The sequence below is a fragment of the Lycium barbarum genome, chromosome 2, assembly GCF_019175385.1.
Source record: "Lycium barbarum isolate Lr01 chromosome 2, ASM1917538v2, whole genome shotgun sequence".
NCBI classification, from domain to species: Eukaryota; Viridiplantae; Streptophyta; class Magnoliopsida; order Solanales; family Solanaceae; genus Lycium; species Lycium barbarum.
Window position 1 is genome coordinate 119,670,816 of NC_083338.1, and position 19,815 is coordinate 119,690,630.

Sequence of the window (19,815 nt, forward strand, 5' to 3'; positions counted from 1 at the left end):
ATAACTTGAATGAATAACCTTATGAATTGATAGTTTATGGGTGCTAAGGTCAATGTTAGGATGGTTTATACCTAGTAAGCATTCTCCCATTAGAAAAGGGTAAAGTGGAAGGGTGTTCATTGAATTGATATTGTTGATTAGAGTGATTGTGACTTATTTAGCATCTTAATTGCTAGACTTTGAGCATTCCGAGGCATTACGGAAGGGAAAGGCTATAGCGGAGTGATTCGCATTGTTTCAACTCTGCAGTTAAGGTAGGTTACGGTCTACTTGAGTTAGACTTTGATTAGTTGATTGTACGCGTTATGAGATTGATAGGAGAAAACATGTCCAGTCTTTGGGCATAATATGTGATTGAAATTCCTATATGCTATTCATAATGTGGGCTTAATGCCTTTATTCGATGTATTGTGATCTATATTTTGATGACAATTTTGGTGAGAAGTTAATATGATCTTCTTGATGAAAATGAAATAATACTTGATAATCGATCATTGAAAGTGATGTGACAATACATAAATATACATAGGAATATATATATAGGCACATTTGACAGGGGATGAGGATGTGACCTAGATTAAAGGCACATTTGACAGGGGTGAGGATGTGGCCTAGTTGTGAGCTCGTGGTCCGAGATTCGTTCCGGAACGAGTGGTACATGGACACCATGGGTCCCCTACAGGTCATAGCTATTGGGCAAAGACACCAATTAGCATGTATGTACATGAGTGATCAGTGGCTGAGTAAGTGAGAATGTTGTTGGGAGGTTTATTTCATTGCTTGTTTCCGTTGACTTGATTTGTTAATATTATTGGTTGACTTGGTGTGGGCTATCTGATTATGTGTTGTTGACTGGCTTGTCTATTTTATTGATTTTATGATTCATGCATGATACCAATCTTAGTTGGCCTACGATATCTACCAGTACATAGTGTTTGTACCAATACTACCTTGCTGTATTCTTTTGAGTACAGATTGTGATCCAGAGACTGCTACTCAACCTCACATTTAGCTTGAGGCCATTTGCTGGCAGATTGAGGGTGAGCTTCTATCCGTGCCAGGCCTCCCAAAAATCTTCCGTTATCTAATGTCTATTTCCATTCCAGACATTGATGTTTATTTAATTTAGACATTATGAATTCCTTAGACATGTTTTGGATTAGAGTTCTTGTACGTCGACTTTTGAATTTTGGGGTTGGAATAGTTAGGACTTCCGCATTTACATTATTGTTTTATGGCATGACTACTTTTGATTAATCTTGCGTTTAATTTGTTATGAACTGAATGAATTGGCTAAATAAAAATGAACTTTGAATGAGTAGATGGTTAAGCGTATTGGTTTGATCACTAGGAGTTAGTGTGGGTGTCAGTCATGGCGGGTTAGTTCGTGACACATGCACCATCAGATTGTTCATGTTACTGAAAGAAAGTATGCTCCGTCATGGAGAAATTCAAAGGTGGATACGGGGAGAATGGTTGGCTCACTCAGACCAGAAAATATTCTACTCACAATGGTTACAAATGGGAAGAGTATAGCAGGAAGCATGGCTCTGGGGAAGGTGGGTGTGGAGCAGAATTAATATCCCAAAATACAAGTTTATATGCTGGTTGGTTGGCCATAACAGGGTCCTTACTAGGGCAAGACTAATCAAAACAGGGTTGTGCCAAAATAGTAACTGTACGATCTGTGAGGATTAAGAGGAAACAGTGGAGCATTTGTCCTTTCAATGTGCTTCTTCACAAGAATGGTTGGGCATGGATATCCAAAATCTGGCACTTCAAGGGCTATGCAGGAGAATGACAAGGAAGATTGGGGGTAAGAAATGTAGAGAATTAGTGTGTGCGGTCTTGACAGCCTTGGTCTACAGCATATGGAGAGCAGGGAATGAAGCTCATCGGAATAAAAAAAAAATCACATCCAAGCATCATTAGAGATCAAATAAAGAGGAATTGCCAGATTAAATTATACAATCACGTAGATAGGAGAATGAATAGACAGGGGAGGGAATGGATACAAAGCTTATACAGTATAAATACTCACATAGTAGATAGTGGATAGAAGAATAGATTAAATTTTGGACCTTGAGAGGGGTAGTAGCCCTACCTGGTAGGTATGCAAGTTTCTCACCTTTCTGTACAGTTTACAATTGTGGATGTTTTGCTGGTTATGGTGATTAATAAAGTTTTTTCGTTCACCCAAAATAAATAAATAAAGATGAATTGAATTTCTTAAGGACTATGACATTACTATCCTTTATTACTATCCTTTATTATCTGAGTAAGGCTAATGTGATAGCGGATGCCTTTAATAAAAAATCAGCTAGTATGAGTAGCTTGGATTGTATTTCAGCTCCAGAGTGCCCTTTTACTACAGAGGTCCCCGATTGGAAAACTGTATGGTTAGGGTGGGCCTTTCTTATCCGGACAGGACCTTGTCTAATAAGCGTGGCAACGCTGCATTCAATAGACTTTACTCAGGGGAGTAGGTGGCATAATTTGATTTAGTAGGACTTGTAAAATGTAGAGTATGTTTAGCATGACAAAGAAGATTTATGAAAAAATTATTTTATTAGAAAGAGAATCTGACCCAAACTAATTCGGGGATCAGTATATGAATTAAATCATCACCGTATTGTAAATAATTTGAAAAACAAATGTTAAATCACTGCTCTTATTTTAGATGGGCAACCTACAGGAAGTGAAAGCTACGTATATTTAATAATATATCTACATTATTAGAAGGAAACAAAGTTAGTCGTGATTTTCATGTGTTGTCCTGCTAGATCCCTCATCTGCTATAAATAGGTGGATAGGATAAAACTCCTTACTCAACAAAAATCAAGTACCACTAAAATTATTCGAGTATGGATGTTTACAAAGTTAGTTACCTTGTTCTCCTCCTTGTATTTGGTAAGGTTTTTCTTCTTCTTTTCTTTTCACTTTGATACTTATTCACCATTACAATTAAGCAACATTTTAAGATATTTTATTTGTTATCTTATTGGATCCAATGTGCAACAATACTGCTAGGAGTTAATTAATTTGGCTATGTTGTACGCAGGAATAATTCTGCTTGTCAGTAATGTCGAACAAGTAGAAGCCGAGACTTGCTCGAAAAAATGTGATGAGAGAATTTACTATGAGATTTGCCCAGGAGTAATTCGTGACATATGCATTAACTGTTGCGAAGGGAAATTGGGTTGTGCTTATTTTAGTGGTAGTGGAGATCTTGTTTGTAAAGGATCGAAAACAGACACAAGCAAAGCGGAGGATGATAAGCTAGAAGGATGTAACTATATCAGTGAATTAGAAACTGTCCGTTGTATGGAGCCAGATGCTGTCCAAAAATTCACGAGGTTACTATATCAGTGAATTAGAAACTGTCCGTTGTATGGAGCCAGATGCTGTCCAATAATTCAAGAGGTTGTTGTTTCCTAATAAATAATCTGAACGTACTATATATATATATATATATATGATCTGTCATTCATGTAATTTGTCATATGGTGCAGTGGAGCTTTCCACAGCTGTGTACCCTAGTTTTCAGTGTGTTTAATAATGAATGGAAGATGTTTTTATCTACGTTTCTTCTATTCTCCCTCTTTTATTATTTAAAATTTCAAAATATGTAATCTCATGGTCATTATGGGACCAAGTCTATGAAGATCTTGGTGAAAATTTTTGCCAATCATGTGGAAATTTCCAATAATCGAAAGCCCGTCTTGGGTCTGGAGGAATTTTTTCTTCTTTCTCATGAATTCGCTGTGTAATTCTTGAGAAAAGAGTATATATATCAATGAAATTACTGCAAGAACTTGTAAGAATATTGAAGCCATGGATACGGAAATTATTGTGTTCTTCTTCCTAACTTGCAAAGAACCTAAAAAAAAAATAAAGAGTGGTGGCGGTGAAATAAATGAATTTTATGGGTTTTTTTTGTTGAAAATATAAATCATGCATATTGATTGTTGCGGTCTAATGCGCATTTGTTCTAAATGAGATAAAGACAAACAAAAAAAGACATAAAAATGGAACAAAATGAGGAAAAGGGTTGGTGGCCGGAATGTATCCTTAATTAGAGATTTTGTATTTGAGATCTTGGTATGAGACATTCAAAACTGCAACAACTATAGAGGTATCAAGCTGCTAAGTCACACTATGAAAGTGTGGGAAAGGGTGGTGGAAATGAGGGTGAGGAGAGGTGTGTCTATTTCAGAGAACCAGTTTGGATTCATGCCGGGGCGCTCGACTACAAAAGCCATTCATATTGTAAGGAGATTGGTGGAGCAGTATAGGGAGCGGAAGAGGGACTTGCACATAGTATTCATTGACCTAGAAAAGGCCTACGATAAAGTGCCAAGAGAGGTCCTATGGAGATGCTTGAAAGCTAAAGGCGTACCTGTGGTGTACATTAGAGCGATAAAGGACATGTATGATGGAGCTAAGACCAGGGTAAGGACGGTACGAGGAGACTCGGAGCACTTCCCTGTTATGATGGGGTTGCATCAGGGATCAGCGCTTAGCCCGTTTCTATTCGCCCTGGTGATGGATGAATTGCCGCGACAAATACAAGGTGAGGTGCCTTGGTGTATGTTGTTCGCGGATGACATAGTCCTGATTGACGAGACTCGCAACGGAGTTAACGGTAAGCTGGAGGGCTGGAGACAGACGTTGGAGTCTAAAGGATTTAAATTGAGTAGGACCAAGACAGAATACTTGGAGTGCAAGTTCAGTGGCCTACCGCGTGAGGCTGACGAGGAAGTGAGGCTTGGTACCCAGGCCATTCAAAATAAAGGTAGTTTCAAGTATCTTGGGTCTAGTATATAGGGAGATGGGGATATCGACGACAATGTTTCACATCGTATTGGTGCAGGGTGGATGAAATGGAGGCTCGCCTCCGGAGTGTTGTGCGATAAGAAAGTGTCACCAAAACTTAAAGGTAAGTTCTACAAAGTGGTGGTTAGACCGACCCTATTGTACAGGGCGGAGTGTTGGCCAATCAAGAAATTTCATGTTCAGAAGATGAAAGTCGCGGAAATGCGAATGCTGCGGTGTATGTGTGGGCACACTAGGAGGGATAGAATTAGGAATAAAGATATCCGAGACAAGATGGGAGTGGCATCGGTGGAAGACAAGATGCGGGAAGCGAGGTTGAGATGGTTTGGGCATGTGAAGAGGAGAGACACAGATGCCCCAGTGCAGAGGTGTGAGAGGTTGGCTATGGACGGTTTCAGGAGAGGCAAAGGGAGACCAAAGAAGTATTGGGGAGAGGTGATTAGACAAGATATGGAACAGTTTCAGCTCACCGAGAACATGACCTTAGATAGGAGGTTGTGGAAGACTCAGATTAGGATAGAAGGATAGGTGGTCAATCCCTTCACCTTAGTAGTTGTAGTTGTAGTTTTGCTCATTTGTTTATTGCCATTTGATTTTTGCATTTGATTGCTGCTTATATTTGTTTGGCCGTTGTACTTTGGTGGCCTTAGTTATCTATAGTAGTTAATGCTACTTTCTTTTCGGTCTGTTCTACCATGACTTTCTCGCTTTTGTTATTCCTTGCTTTCATATTGTTTTCGATATGCTTGATCCTATCTAACCTTTTGTCTTGTTTTTCTCTCTTGTTCTCCTCTCTTGAGCCGAGGGTCTTTCGGAAATAGCCGCCCTACCTTTCAAGGTGGGGTTAGGTCTGCGTACACTCTACCTCCCCAGACCCCACGTGGTGGGATTATACTGGGCTTGTTGTTGTTGGTATGAAGAAATTCCTAATACGAAACAGTACCTCTTTTTAAGGGGCTTCATTCTACAAGAATCCAAATTAATTGTCCTCAATTTAAATACCAGACACCAGATGAGAAATTCGAGGGGGGTGTTTAGGGGGGGGGGGGGGTGGAGAACAAAATGTAAAAAAAATAAGGGAATGTTATAATTATTATATATTTATTTTGAATTTCTATTTTTGGCGAAAAGTTGGGGTTAGTGACCTTCTGACCAAGTTAGTTTTTCCTTATAAATAGAGGGTTCTCATTTATTGTGATCTCATCCCTCAAGAGAAATAAAGAATGATCCTCTCTTTCTCTACAATATTCTTCTTGTTATGACAGTTATTAGCATGAGTCTCGAATATTTTGATACGATATTGGATAGATCAAGTGCTCACTTTTCTCAAAATCTTGTATTAGAAGCCAAGCCAAGGACTTTCTAGCTAGCTTTACAAGCCAAGTTGATGGAGAATGAAGCTATGGAAGCACCTGAAGACAATCATTTGGGGGCTTTCAAGCTATAGCAGGGAGGAAGAGTGCAAGAGTCCAAGAGTTCAAGGCCCAAAGCTTGCCTCTTAAAGAAGCCCAAACATTTGATATGTGGCTACAATTGCAAGCTTGGTACTTGTTGCACATGTCGAATATGGGAAGTAGTTTAATAGTTGTGGCTAGGACATATAAAAACAAAAACTATAAATACTTGTCTTTAGTCTATTTTCATTCATCGTATTTAGATTGATGAAACTCGTTTGGTGTAGTTTTTCCTTCTATGGAGTTTATTAATTGCTATGCATTAGTGGGAGGATTCTCTTATCCCTTTGTTTGAACCTCTCTTGGATAATCTTGGATCTGATCTCCATGTGTGAATTCAAGTTTCTCTTCTCCCTTGGATTGATTCGTATATTTGTTTGTCAATTGATAGGTGTAGGTATCAAGTCCTATGTTTATTAATCACAACAATTAGTTGATTAAATCCCTTCATTGTTCTATCTCACTTCATATTTCTTCCATCTCATCTATCGATTTCTCCTATTTTTGATTTTTGCGTATTTTGATCGTTGTTTTCCTACTTTCCTAATTATGATCTTATCATTTGATATCAGAGCTTTGGCTAAAGAGTTGTTCTCACAATTCTTAATCCTAGCTTGCCTTATTTTGAAAAATCTCAAAAATCTAAAATTCAAAAAAAAAAAAGAATTGTTTCGATCTATCTTGTTTGTTGTTTTTTTATACTAGATTTGTGTTCCCTAGTGTTGTTTGAGCCTAGATCTAAAATTTCAAGTCAATTGGTGGTGATTTGAAGTTTTCACCATTGTCAGGTTTGAAGGTTTGAATAACTTGAAGAACAAGTTAGTGTATCTTGAAAATTGAGTGAGAATTGAACTTCAAAGCTATTGGGCTTTGTTTGCCTAGTGATAGAGGTGAAGAAACTGAAATTTGGAAGAAATTCAAGCTGATTTGAAAAAGTTGAAAATTTGAATGTTCAAGGTGTCCTTAAAAATCTTCAAACATTCTTAAGGAATGTGGAAAAAGGACAAGTTTGATCTCAAAACCCCAAATTCATATGGAAAAAAGTGTTATTAGGTTCAAAAGGGGTAAAATATCTAAAAAGGTAGTCCAAAGGGATAAAAGGTTAAGAACTATCAGAAAAAATCGGATACACAAATACCAAAAGAAAAATTGCCATCCAAATGTTATTCAGCGCCTAGCACCACCTACAGTCGCCTATGCTACTCACAGGTGGCACATGTGATCCATGGACCTGCAATAGATTGTGACAGAGAACTTATGATTTTGAGTGCCCCATCTGCGGACGCATCTGAGAGCCACAGGTGCAACCTGCGTCCCACAGATTGAACACCACATCGAGCGGATTGAACATTTCAGGTTTTCGACTTAATTCTCATTACATTTCACTCTCTTTTCCTTTATATTGATCTTTTAAGCTAATTAACACTCGTAAATGTGCTTACTTGATTGTTAGTTAGTTCTTGCGTCCGTATTTTATTTCGTGCTAATTTCTTTCTAGATTTTCTCATTTTATTTCATTGATACTTCTTTGGCTCTGTCCGTTAGCTTTTATCGAGTCATCCGTTGCTCGATTTAACCAGAATCTATTCGTTCACGTAGTCTTAGTAACCTTGTGAATTGATCGGACAAAGTTTTTTTTATCAACTTTGGATAAGAACTAATATGGTAAGGATTGAGTGTAAACACGAGTGACATAAGGAACTTTTGCCACTAACGTTGTTTGCTAAGTTTTGCGGGTACAGTATCTAACTCTAGAGAACATTCCCAAGGAGGGGAGGACTCAATACCTATCGAGACTTGGCTTGCCCTTGTCCTTAAAGAATTAGCAGAGTTAAAAACTGATATTGAAGGGATAAAGGGATAAATGGAAAGTTGGAAGTCTAGGAATTGGTCCATGTTGAGAAAACAAGTCGAGTTAGGACTCCACAATCCAATGTTGGACAAGGAACAAGCAAGAATTTGAGTACATCACCGACTTTTACTCCAGGACAATTTTATACGTTATGCCTTCCTCAACCCACCCGCACAAATCGCTAAAACACACAACCTACTTCTTAAAATACTAACATTGACGTCTTTGTGAGGCAAGCCACCCCTCACCTAAACCACCAAACATATCACCTGTTACTTAACTTTCGGTCTAATTTCGTATTCCGGTAAGTGTGTAAAAAGATTTTATATTTCTACAAGCTATCTTGATTGAATTGTAATTAATGGGATTAAGAAATCAAGGTTGTGTTCCCTTTAGATGAGATGTAATGTTAGAGGTGTTAATATGATATACTTCTAATGGATTATTATATGGTATGCACTTAATTTCTAAATGACTTCTTAATTCACCAATAGTTAGAAAGTATTTCCTCTTTATGATCTTCCCAAATACAAAAGAGTTGAAAGTAAGAGTGATTAAATTCTACCAAGCAAACTCTTGTCATTCCTAAGTGAGTTTATTAAATTATGGTTAATGCCCCGAGTTCTTGTTACTAATTTCTACCAAACCCTAATTCACCTTCCCAAGCAAAATAAGGTTTTATGGCCTAGGTTAATATTTGCAACCATCAACCAACTTGAACGAATAACAAAAATAAGTAAAAACCAACAACCAATTATGCATATATTCAATGTTAAACACCCATCATTGGGTCCACAACCTTAGTATTAAAATTAGCTACTCATAATATTTAATGTAAAACAAAGCATTGAAAGAGTCATTAAACTTACAACAGGAATAAAGAAGATGAAAAGATGAAATCTGTCCTCAAAAGCTTCAAAAATAATGAGTATTCAATGCTATGGAGTAAAGTATCAAAAACTGAACATGGATGACGAGAAAACCCTAAACAAACTATTTATAAAGGTCCAAAAACGTCGAAATACATATGACAAAATTTCCCCTGGGGGAACCTAAAATGGACCGTACAACATAAGTACAGTCCGTAACTTTTGTACGATCAAGACTCTTCAGAATTAGGTCTTCTTTTACACGCATGTCTACGGCATGTCCTTAGGAAGTACGGTATGAAGTACGACCAGTAGAAATATTCTACGGTCCATACAATCCACCGTATAAAGCATCTCAAAATTTTGGCATTCTGTTTTTGCATCCCAGTTACGGCTGGGACATACGGCCCATAAATAATATGTATGGTCCGTACTTCTATTCTTTTTCTGGACTTTTGGTGCAATTTTCTTGTTTTTGCCTTTTGGTCATCAATTACTTGAAACATAACGAAAACGCATCACAACGATACAAACTCAACTAAAAACAAGTAAAACTTGTCATGCATCAAATGTGCCATAATTCTACGGCACATCATCACCCTCCACAAGATGAACCCCCACAATAAGTTCCACCACGAGTAGCACTACCTCCATAAAATGTCCCACAAGTACATCTACATGCACCTGTCACGACCTAACCGGAGGTCAGCGATGGGCATCTGGTGCTAACCAACCCGGGCACCTCTTATCGAGCACCCGGTGCTAACCCACCTAGGCACCTCTTATCATACTTTCACATTTACATCTAGGTGAGCCACATAACTAAATCATACTTTCCAACCATTATTCATACTAATTCCATTGGGCAACCATACATATATATCATCATCAATAACAATGCCCATATGGATGTACATAAGCCGACGAGGCTAACAAAATGATATCCAAAATATAGGCCGACAAGGCCAAACACACTAACCATATACACATGTCTACGAGCCTCTAAGGAGAGTGTGTCATATCATATAGGTGGGATAGGACCTAGCCATGCCCATAAATATGTACACAAAAGAATAAATACCAAGAGCTGTAACGCCGAATGAAATGGAGCTCTGCTATATAGTCCCTGAGTAATAAAGCTATGGATCAAGCAAGTCTCCCTGGCCACCTGCGGGCATGACGCAACATCCACAAACAAAAGGACGTCAGTACGAAGAATGTACTGAGTATGTAAAGCATGATCAATATCATTATAGAAGCATAATAAGCAACATAAGAAATAGCATAAGCTGGGAGGTAGTAGAATCATCATCATAAACACTTACTTGTTTTCATAGGGACTTTCCATTCCTAATGCATGATTGTGTACATACATTCGTATCCACTGTCGTATTCATAGCCGTACTCATTTACATTTCGTATCCATTTTTCGTATTCATAGCATATTTGTATTTATATTGATATTAATATCGTATACATATCCAAACATGTGCATAGCATACCCGACCATGAAGGTTCGGTGTTTCACATACCTGGCCATGGCAAGGCTCGGTGAGTATACATACCTGGCCCTACCAAGGCTCAAGGTTATCCGTACCCAACTGCAGTGGTGCACGCGCAATATATATATATATATATATATATATATATATATATATATATATATATATATATATATATATATATATATATATACATTCTACCCGGCCATATAAGCTCGGGGTTTCATAATAGCCATACATAGATGCATATACATAAAAGCTCGTAAGCATCTTTAGCATCATTACTATCGTCGTTCATTACATCTATCCTTAGAGGATAACTCATCATATAGGGAATTTAGTACAATCATAACATATCGAGAATCATAAGCTTAGTAGCTTTTAAAGATAGAATCATTTGGAGGACATCATAGGCTCATACAAGAATAGATATTTGACCAAAGAACCATGCCTTATGAAAGAAGGGTTAGCCTAACATACCTCTTCGTTCAACTATTCTATCACTTGCACGTTCTCCTTCAACGCTCGCGTTTCTACCTTCCTTAGAGTTATACTATCATTAGAAAATCGATAGCTTAGCATACACGACTAAAGCTAGAGAAAATTGGACAATATCTCCTTTATTTATACGGCTTCCTCCATATCATATATCAACTCCCAAACATCAATAATAACATTCACAACATCATAACAATAGTCTTTATTCACCTACATTATCCTTACTTCTCAATTCACTTCCAATAATCCATATCCATGGTCATAGCACACGATTACATTCATTGATATACAATGTCTATCCCATGTTCTGAATATCATTTATAGCATAACCATAATCGTAACATATCAACAATCATGACTCAATCCAAGCTATTATTCAAAAATGACACTATTCCCACATTCATGACCCATTTTCTATATCCTTCTACAATTCAAGTGTTTCAACTTCTCAATACCTTAAACAACATGGAAATATAATAAAACTTACCTTAGATGGTGTAGGAATGAACCTTAGGTGGAAACACTTCACTTGAGCAAAACCCTAGTTTCACCTTCACTTGGATTCCTTGTCTTGGATGGACTTTAATGGGTTTCTACACTTGATTCTCTTGGTTTGATGAAGTTGTTCACTAATATCCCTTGAATTCTTGTGGGAGAAGTGTGGAGAAATGTTCTAGAGAGTTCTAGAGAGAAGGGGTATGAAGGGGAAATGAAATAAACTTGGTCCCCTTATTAATAATACAAAATCTGTCCCGCTTGGATTTCACGGACCAACATACGGTCCGTATAAATTATACTGACCGTATGTTTGGTCGTACTTTTGGTCCAGTGAGGGGTGCTAATCTGAATATACGGCTAAACATACGGCCAGTATATTTTATACGGCCAGTTTGTTGGGTCGTATAATGCCTAGTTTCTCCGAACTCGTTCTCGTCGACTCGTTTGATCTCTAATCCTTATGGAACCTTATTAAAACTTTTTAGCACCTCATTAAGAATCTAAGGGGTGTTATAACTCTTCTCCAAAGCATCATTAACTTGTTACTCATAAATCATTTTCGATACCTATCGTATGTCTCGCCTTCTCTTGGAAAACTTTCTCCTCTTACCTCGAATGTATTTGAAATCTTAATTAGGGTCATCAAATGTCATTCCTTACTTATTTCAATACAGTATACTTCATGCTCTTCATTAGTCTATTCACTTTGCATCAACGGAAATTTTTTCGAGATGTAACAGTACCCCACCTCCCCCTTTACAAGACCTTTACCAAGAACCTTACCTACACAAATTTCTAAACCCTCTCTATGATGACATGGTTGAGGAAGTTTCCCAAGAAATATGGTGGGATGAGCCACGACAAGGAGGAAGACATATAATTATTGCCAACCGAGATAGAGGAAGACAACGAGGCATTGGTAGGAACCAAGGCATGGGATGGAAAGGTTATGAATATTGGGGTGATCAAGATCAAAATTTGAATAACATCAAGGTGAACCTTTTCAAGTTCAGAGGTAGTAGTGACCCGAAAGAGTTCCTTGAGTAGAAGTTGCAAATTGAGAGGATCTTTCTCACCAACAACATCTCGGATGCTTTGAAATCGAAGTATGTCCTCACTCAATTTGAGGGCTATGAATCCACTTGGTAGGACTCCAAGAAGCAAGTGCGAGATCAACACCACAACTATGATATTCCGACTATTATCAAGACGTGCTTAAGAAGGTGTACATGCTAAGGAAAGTCAACAAGAGTATCCAAGATCGAAGAGCATTTAAACTATACAGTGATAAGATTTGTAGCCAACATGAATCATGAAATCTCCAAACCCATGAGGCTACAAACTTATAGTAGCCTAAAGGAAGCTTTTCATGATGTTCCGAGGTTGAAATGCATTTAAAGGAAGAGAAGTCATACAAAGCAAAGAGTGATTCACCTTCATCATGGAGCAAGGTCATAGTTAAATGTAAACCTTCATTCACATGGGAGAAGCCCAAGACCACTACTCAAACTCCCCAACCCAAAGTTGGTTACAAGGCAAAGGGAGACGACAAGGCAAAGGGAGGTAACAATGCCAAACCTAACTTCCCTTGACCTTCTACTATTCAATGTTGTAACAAGGTAGAGGACATATTGTAAGTGAATGTCCTAATAGGAGGTCAATTGTAGCCATAAATTATTGCCACCGTACTGATGAAGAAGAAGTGTGTGGTGTTGAAAGTGATGATGAAGAACCGAGGGATGCATCAGGAAGAACCCATTGATGGTGATAATGAGCGGGTGGAGGAAAGAGTGAACTTTGCTTGTGTTGTACGAAGAATCATGAGGGAAATAACAAAAGAAGAGCTTGAATATTGATGAGGAACTCTCTCTTAGTTATAACTTAATTTTCTAGTGATAGCTTAAGGGAGAGTGATTCCTCCGTTGAATATTGATTGACCTTGATTTTACATGAGTTTACTCGCTTGTGTATTCATGTAGTTTAGGTGCTTTTGATTGAATTCGATAGGGAAGTGTTGGTAACCAATCCAATATTGCCCTTTAATTTAGTAGGACTTGTAAAATGTAAAGTATGTTCAGCAAGACAAGAAAGATTTATTGAAAAAAAAAAAATGAAAGAGAAACCCAAACTAATTGGGATCAGTATATGGATTAAATCCTCAGAATTTCCCCGCTCTTTGATAGTTTCTTTTTGCCAAATTAAACCCTACCATTTCAAGTATTTAATAATTTGGAAAAAGGTAAAATCAAATGATGACTACTCCTATTTTTTATGGGCAACCAGGAAGTGAAAGCTATCTATATATATGATATATCCACATTATTACTACGAAACAAAATCAGTCATGTGAAGTCATTTATAATGTGTTGTCCAATTAAATCCCTCATCCGCTATAAGTAGGTGGATAGAAAAACACCCTCCTTGCTCAAAAAGAAAACCAAGTGACACTGAAAATATTGAGAATGGCTGTTCATAAAGTTAGTTACCTTGCTCTCCTCCTATCATTTGGTAAGGTTTTTCTTCTTCTTTTCTTTTCACTTTGATACTTAATTACTCCCTGTTTCAATTAAATGACATTTTAAGATATTTTATTTGCTACTATTTATTGGATCCAATGTGCAACAGTATTGCTGGCAACACTGAGTTAATTAATTTGGCTATGTTGTACGTAGGAATAATTCTGCTTGTGAGGAATGTCAAACATGCTGATGCGGAGGCTTACTCTAAAAAATGTGATCAAAATCTTTACTATGAGATCTGCCCAGGAATAATTCGTCCAACATGCATTAACTGTTGTGAAGGGAAATTGGGTTGCCAATATTATAATGGTAGTGGAGATCTTGTTTGTTATGGATTTAAAAAAAACGAGGGCAAAGTAGAGGATAATCCGTTAGAAGGTTGTATTTATAGTGGTGAAGATGGAACTTTCGTTTGCGATGTGGAAGATGATGTCTGTAGAAACTATACAATCTTGACTTGTTCCATTCATTCACAGAGAGAATATATATAGGATACAATCTTAAACCCCAGTGAAACAAGGAAACTAAGATCCTAGTGAAATAAGGAAACTAACTAATATATGGTAATTAGTGAAACAAGGAAACTAAGATCCTAGTGAAACAAGGAAACTAACTAATATATGGTAATTATCTCCCTACAAATATGCTACCAAATAATATCAAATAATATAAAGATATTATACCACAATACCCCCCCCCCCCCCCCTCAAGTTGGAGCATGGGAATCAAAAATGCCCAACTTGGAAAGTAAGAAGTCAAATTGAGTTTTGCTGAGAGCTTTGGTAAAAATGTCTGCCAATTGTGAAGATGTTGAAACGTGTGATGGAGAAATCAAACCTTCATTAATTGCAACACGAACAAAGTGACAATCTACCTCAATGTGCTTTGTTCGTTCATGGAAAATCGGATTTTTTGCGATGTGCAAAGCGGACTGACTATCACAAAACAATTTGATCGCCTTGGGATGTTGTATACCAAAACTCAACAACAGACCTCTCAGCCACTTCAACTCACAAGTGACCGCAGCCATGGACCTATATTCAGCCTCTGCAGAAGATCTAGAAACTGTGTGTTGCTTCTTTGTCTTCCAAGAGATGGGAGATTGACCTAGAAATACTAGCCAACCTGTCAACGAACGACGAGTAAGCGGACAAGCCGCCCAATCCGAATCACACCATCCCTGCAAAGTCAACTCACTGTCGGCACGTAACAAAAAACCCTGTCCTGGTGTGCCTTTCAAATAACGGACCACTCGTAAGGCCGCTTCCCAATGTTCAATCCGGGGTTCTTTCATGAATTGAGACAAAATATGAACAGAATATGCCAAGTCCGGTTGAGTGACCCCCAAATAAATCAAACGCCCGACTAATCTACGGTAGACCTCCAGATCCGACAACAAATCTCCATTTGCAAGGCCAAGTTTATGATTTTGCTCAATAGGGAACCCACTTGGCTTTGCACCTAACAATCCTGCTTTAGAGATAATATCAAGAGTATACTTGCGTTGACACAAAAACAACCCTGATGAACTACGAGCTACTTCAGTACCCAAAAAATATTGAGAGACCTAAGGTCTTTCATTTTGAAACAATCACTCAAATAGGCTTTGAAAGTTGCAAGTGCAGCGGAATCATTCCCAGAAATAATAAGATCATCAACATAAACCAAGATATTAATCTGAATATTCCCTCTAGTAAATGTAAAAAGAGAATAATCAAAATAAGATTGAAGGAAACCGTACCCTTTCAAAGCAGTCACCAATTTTGCAAACTAACATCTAGGGGCATGTTTCAACCCATACAGCGATTTGCGCAGACGACACACCAACGTAGGATCTGGACTTTCAAACCCGGGAGGGAGCTTCATATACACCTCCTCATCAAGATCACCATGTAAAAAGGCATTATGAACATCCATTTGGTGAAGTTCCCAATTTTTGGATGCTGCAATGGCTAGGTAGGCTCGAACAGTAGTCATCTTGGCGACCGGAGCAAAAGTTTCATTGTAGTCAATCCCCGCTTGTTGATGATTTCCCAACACAACCAAGCGCGATTTGAGCCGTTCCACATTTCCATTTGACAAAAACTTGGTCTTGTACACCCACTGATTACCAAGTGCTTTCTTACCCAGAGGAAGATGTTCCAAAGTCCATGTACAATGTCTTCAAATACACGTATCTCTTCTTTCATTGAATGTCTCCAACCTTCGTGTTTCAGGGCTTCTTTGAAGGTCTTAGGATCCTTACCCGAAATAATAGCTGCAAGAAACTTACGATAATTTACAGAAAAATTGTCACAATTAATATAGTGTGCCAAAGGATAGGGAGTACCTGAGGATTGATTGTTAACAAAAGTTGTAGGGGACGGACTATTAGCAAAAACTGAGTGTGTCACATAATCACGAAGCACAACAGAGGGAAATTCCTCCCGAAAACCATGCCCCAAGCCACCTTCCACATTCGTGACTGGGGTATGGTGTTGTTGCCCCCCCCCCCCTCACTGCTAGCGGGCTGTGCAGTGGCTGTTGGCAGCCGCTCAGCCTCGCTGCCAGCTGACACTGGGTTCCCAGCGGGCTGGACAGTGGTCGTTGGCTGCAGCTCGGCCTGGCTGCCAGCAGGCGCTGGTTGGGCAGTGGTTTGCGGCTGCTGCTCAGCAGCCTCCGAACTATCAACTTCGCCCCCTAATTCATCCCCGTACACCATAAAATCACGATCAATTTCAGCACCCTCATCAAAAAAACTAGACGAAATATTAACATCTTCCGGACAAGCAAAAGGGAACACATCCTCCACAAACTTTACATCACGAGAGACAAAACATTCCTTCGTATCAAGATCAAACAACCGCCACCCCTTCTTACCAAATGGATATCCCACAAACAAACACTTTCTGCTCCGACTAGCAAATTTGTCACCCTGAGTTTTTTGATTATGAGCAAAGCACAAACACCCAAAAGTACGAATAGCATCAAAAGAAGGAGGTTTATTGAATAAAATTTCAAAAGGTGTTTTATTTTCCAATTTGGGTGTGGGGGTACGATTTATGAGATGAGATGCAGCAAGAACACATTCACCCAAAAAACAAATAGGCAAATTGGCCTAAAATCTGAGAGCCCTCGCAACATTCAACACATGTTTATGCTTCCTCTCTACCCTCTCATTCTGTTACGGAGTACCCACACAAGAGGTTTGAAACAAAATACCAGTGGCGGAAAAATAATCGATCAAACAATTAAATTCTGTACCATTATCACTTTGTACAAATTTAATTGTTTGATTAAATTGTCGATCAACCATTGCAACAAAAGCCATAAACATCGGAAACACTTCTATTTTATCAACCAACAAGTAAATCCAAACAGCTCGGGAAAAATCATCAACAATTGTTAAAAAATAACGAGCTCCACACGATGAAACATGGCGATATGGGCCCCACAAATCACAATGTATTTTCTCAAATATTCTAGATGCATTATTATCACTTAAATGAAATTTGTCTCTAGGATGCTTAGCACGTAAACACACTTCACAATCCTTTGCTAAACTACTCTTATCACTACTGACATGAGGAAGCAACTTAACTACTCTCTCGGAAGGATGCCCCAAGCGCCGATGCCACAATTCCAATGCAAACGTTGCCACGACAGTAGACACATGTTGCACCACGTTCGGTTTGCTAAAATAGTATAGTCCGTCCCTCCTAACTCCTGTTCCAATCAGCTCCTTCAGTGGGTCCTGAATAGCACACATATAAGAATTAAAAGAGACAATAGTATGTAAATTATCAGTAAGTTGGGGGACGGAGAGTAAGTTGCAACGTAAATAAGGCACATAAAGGACATGATGTAAGGTGATTTTATCTGACAGTCGAACAGAACCTTCCAAAGAAGCAAACACCTTTTCACCATTAGGCAAACCAATAGGACAATCAACAGTATGGACATCAAACAACCAAGATTTCTCACCGGTAACATGATGAGTAGCGCCAGTGTCAATAATCCCAGAAAAAATATCAAACTTACCATTCAAGCGATTTTCGGGGATTGTAGCATTACCAAAAAATCCCGTAATACCCTTCCATTGATCGGAAGTAAAGTGCTGACCAACGGCAGCGTTATTTGATGCGCCCTTGAAATGAGTAGGCGTGATATAGTCCTCGGGTCGGTCTTGAGGACCGAGAAAATAGGGAGAATTAGACTCAATTTTGGGTGGTGGTGGAGGAGGTATGGCGTCACCGGCCATGGAAATTTACGATGAAGAGAAGAAAAAAAATGTGTGGCCTGATACCATGTAGAAACTATACAATCTTGACTTGTTCCATTCATTCACGAAGAGAGAATATATATAGGATACAATCTTGAACCCTAGTGAAACAAGGAAACTAAGATCCTAGTGAAACAAAGAAACTAACTAACATATGGTAATTAGTGAAACAAGGAAACTAACTAATATATGGTAATTAGTGAAACAAGGAAACTAACTAATATATGGTAATTATCTCCCTACAAATATGCTACCAAATAATATTAAATAATATAAAGATATTATACCGCAATGATGTCCAAAAATTCAAGAGGTTGTTGTTTCCTAATAAATAGTAATTTGTACGCACTTTATGTATGTATGATTAAGAGCATGACGATATATATGATCTGTCATGCATGTAATTTGTAATATGGTGCGGTGGAGCTTTCCGCAGCTTTGTGCTATAGTTTTCAATGTGTTTAATAATGGACGGAATACGACATTCAAACATCTTTATAATAGGATCGTTGGCCTAAACTTTATGGTCGTTATATATCCATAACAATATTGATATTTAAATAATATTTTATTGTTATCGGAAAAAAAAAAAAAGATGCATAAAATCTAATTTTTCATTTTAAATTGTCAAATCCTAAGCTTATTACACTTTGTATAATAAATAAATTTTTTTAATGATGGAAATATATATTCATATAATATTTTCTGTCATAAATAGTGTATTAAAGTATCAAGATATTTGGTAAAAATCTCTAGACTTATTATTGGTAATCATATATATTCCATTTTTATAAAGATGGTCAATTATTATATTCCAAAAAAAATGATAGTTGTTAAAAGGGGATAATTTTATAAAGAGTTTATTGTTATAAAGATTGATATTGTCATTATATACAGGTAAAACAACTGTTATAGAGAAGTAAAATATAAAAATTGGTTCCGGAAAAAAACCTAGACTTAGGACTGTTTGGCCATGAGAATTATTCACTTTTTCCAGAATATTTTTTCACTTTATGGTGTTTGACCATAAAAATTCCAAATACAACTTGTATTTGGAATTTGAAAAACAACCAAAACCTTATTTTTCACTTTTTGCATTTTCTGTTTTGGGCCTTTACTTTTGTTTTTTTTCCCAATTTTTACCCCAAAGGTTTTTATGTTGCTCAATTTTACCCTAAAAGTTCATACAATTCTTTTCGCTGGTCAGAGGCAACTTATGTTACCCTTTGCTCTCCACTCCAACAACATTGAACATCATGTGCTAAAAAGCCTCCAAAAGAAAAGAAGCAAGTGTGAATTTTGCAACATAGCCATATTTAGAGATGCTATATTTTTTGTGTACACCAGAAAACCTCCAAGTTGCAGCCTTTTGATGCAAAGAAACCATCGGTTTTGAGCACTTCATAAGCTGAGCTCAAGTATAATTGGTATATTTCTCGCACTGGTTATTATTTTTATTTTTTTTTGGACCAATATGACTTTTTTTTTTGATAAATTACATCCTTTAGTGGATGTGCATCTTATTC

General features: G+C 37.7%; 2 protein-coding genes across 2 annotated transcripts; both read left to right on the forward strand.

Moving 5' to 3' along the window:
• Positions 1–2,753: 2,753 nt before the first annotated feature.
• On the forward strand, positions 2,754–3,582 carry LOC132626931 (proteinase inhibitor type-2 TR8-like). The gene is made up of 2 exons (XM_060341971.1): positions 2,754–2,910; positions 3,062–3,582. The coding sequence occupies exons 1-2, from the start codon at positions 2,865–2,867 to the stop codon at positions 3,370–3,372; spliced, it is 357 nt and encodes a 118-aa protein (XP_060197954.1). The 5' UTR covers positions 2,754–2,864; the 3' UTR covers positions 3,373–3,582.
• A 10,339-nt stretch (positions 3,583–13,921) lies between these two features.
• Positions 13,922–19,696, forward strand: LOC132628818 (proteinase inhibitor type-2 CEVI57-like). Its single transcript, XM_060344582.1, has 3 exons — positions 13,922–14,017; positions 14,182–14,459; positions 19,637–19,696. The coding sequence occupies exons 1-3, from the start codon at positions 13,972–13,974 to the stop codon at positions 19,694–19,696; spliced, it is 384 nt and encodes a 127-aa protein (XP_060200565.1). The 5' UTR covers positions 13,922–13,971.
• The last annotated feature ends 119 nt before the right edge of the window (positions 19,697–19,815 follow it).

Coding starts and splice junctions, on each gene's coding strand:
- LOC132626931 (XM_060341971.1), top strand. CDS start 2,865: ATGGATGTTTACAAAGTTAGTTACCTTGTTCTCCTCCTTGTATTTG. Junction 2,911..3,061: donor TGTTCTCCTCCTTGTATTTG/GTAAGGTTTTTC, acceptor TGTTGTACGCAG/GAATAATTCTGCTTGTCAGT.
- LOC132628818 (XM_060344582.1), top strand. CDS start 13,972: ATGGCTGTTCATAAAGTTAGTTACCTTGCTCTCCTCCTATCATTTG. Junction 14,018..14,181: donor TGCTCTCCTCCTATCATTTG/GTAAGGTTTTTC, acceptor TGTTGTACGTAG/GAATAATTCTGCTTGTGAGG. Junction 14,460..19,636: donor TTTGCGATGTGGAAGATGAT/GTCTGTAGAAAC, acceptor TGTGTACACCAG/AAAACCTCCAAGTTGCAGCC.